Below are 1,645 nucleotides of genomic sequence, written 5' to 3'. Positions count from 1 at the left end.
ATGGCAGCTAGTTCATCCAACAAAAATGAGGAGACTAACCGTTCCAAAAAGGTGAACAGCATGGACACTAGGAAGATTGATGACCTCGCCGCTAAGGTCGATCTGCTTCTCAAGAACAATCAGAATCATATCTATGTCATGGAAGAAACCAATCTGGAACCAGGTACTACAGATGCTGCAGCAGAAACCGAGACATCGGAAGAAGATTAGCAAGAGGTAAGTTACGTCAATGGGCAGGGTTGGCAGTTCAAAAACTACCATCCAAATGAAGTTTTGACCGAGATTAGGTTTTTCTAAGGACTTTCGGACATCGATTCTGTCGTGACCGCTTTTGATCCCAACAAAAACCAAATCCAAAACACTGGATATCAGAAGCCATACTTCCAGAATCATAATCAGAATGGGAAGATGTTCATCCTCAGTCAGGCTCAGAATCAATTTCAGAACCGGCAGAATAATCCACAGGCTGCTCCTGCAACCGCCAGCGGTCCGCCAGATGAACTGAAGGAAATGATGTAACAACTTCTGCAAGGTCAACAAATTCAAGGAAAAGCACTGAACCAGGTTACAACCGAGATAAACACTCAAATGGACAACATGTTCACGGAATTGAATTCCAAATATGATGCTGTAGCAAGCCACATAAGGCAGATGGACGTTCAGATTGCTCAAACTGCTGAAACAATAAAAAGGCAACAGGGAACACTCCCAGGGAAATCAAACAAGAATCCCAAGGAATGTAACGCAGTCGAGCTGAGAAGTGGAAGACATCTAACAGATCCTGTCCCCAAGAAGCTCACTGCCTGTTGGGGTCAAAATTGGTCACGATGGAATCAATGTCTGAAAGTCCGTAAAAATCGGCATGAACGTTTTTACGAAAAATAAATCTTCAAAAAAGATTTATTTTTACGAAGAATCTTGCGGAGAAAACACATTCACGAGACATCAGACAAGAGCTCGAAAAATGTCGCTAAGCAACGACCGAACACGTGCTCCGCTAGGTCGCTACGAAGCGACCGAGTTCGAGCCAAGGCTCGGTCGCTACGTAGCGCCCGAACGTCCATTCTGCTCGGTCGCTACGTAGCGACCGAGCTCTTCCAAAACGTCGATACGACATTAGTCCATGCATTCTCGTCTACCCTTCGATGCTATCTCCCGAAGACCGTAGCGAACCCATTTCACGTTCCCCGCCATTCTAAGTTATCGATCAAACTTTACGGTAAAAACCGCGGAAATTTTTTTCTTTATCGAAAGAAGCCGTAATAAACGCTTCGAGTCAGAAGACGGCCCAAAGGGACCTAAGACATGACTTGAAGCCTAACTAACGATTTCTTAACCAACAGCCCGTAAGCCGCATGACGGTTTACGCTTGGTTCGCGAGAAAAGATAAATGTCAAGTTTCTGCGGATAAATACGAAATTTTATGGATAATTACGAAGACCGAAAAAAATGGAATATCTCCATTTTTATGCTATGGCGGCTTAAGGGCAGAAGAAGAAAAGCGTAAACCGACCTAGGAGCCAGTATATAAGGAGTCGTAGGCGAGAGGCATGAGAGGAGAACTTTTTCAGAGCAAACTTAGCACTTAGACCAATTAGGCAACTTTCCGTTTTTGTTACTGCGAGATGCGATTCAACTAGGTTTT

The 1,645-nt window shown here is 44.3% G+C and overlaps 1 protein-coding gene across 1 annotated transcript in view; it reads left to right on the top strand.

Annotated features, from left to right (window-relative positions):
- Positions 1 to 1,645, top strand: part of LOC106324281 — a 9,130-nt gene continuing 7,485 nt past the window's right edge. The window contains exons 1-2 of the mRNA XM_013762278.1: positions 1 to 163; positions 635 to 821. Of these exons, the coding sequence (XP_013617732.1) occupies positions 1 to 163; positions 635 to 821 (350 nt within the window). The remainder of the gene's footprint in view (positions 164 to 634; positions 822 to 1,645) is intronic.

The sequence above is a fragment of the Brassica oleracea genome, chromosome C2, assembly GCF_000695525.1.
Source record: "Brassica oleracea var. oleracea cultivar TO1000 chromosome C2, BOL, whole genome shotgun sequence".
Taxonomy (NCBI): Eukaryota; Viridiplantae; Streptophyta; class Magnoliopsida; order Brassicales; family Brassicaceae; genus Brassica; species Brassica oleracea.
The sequence above is the reverse complement of the archived record's forward strand: the minus strand, read 5'-3'. Positions and strand labels throughout refer to the sequence as shown.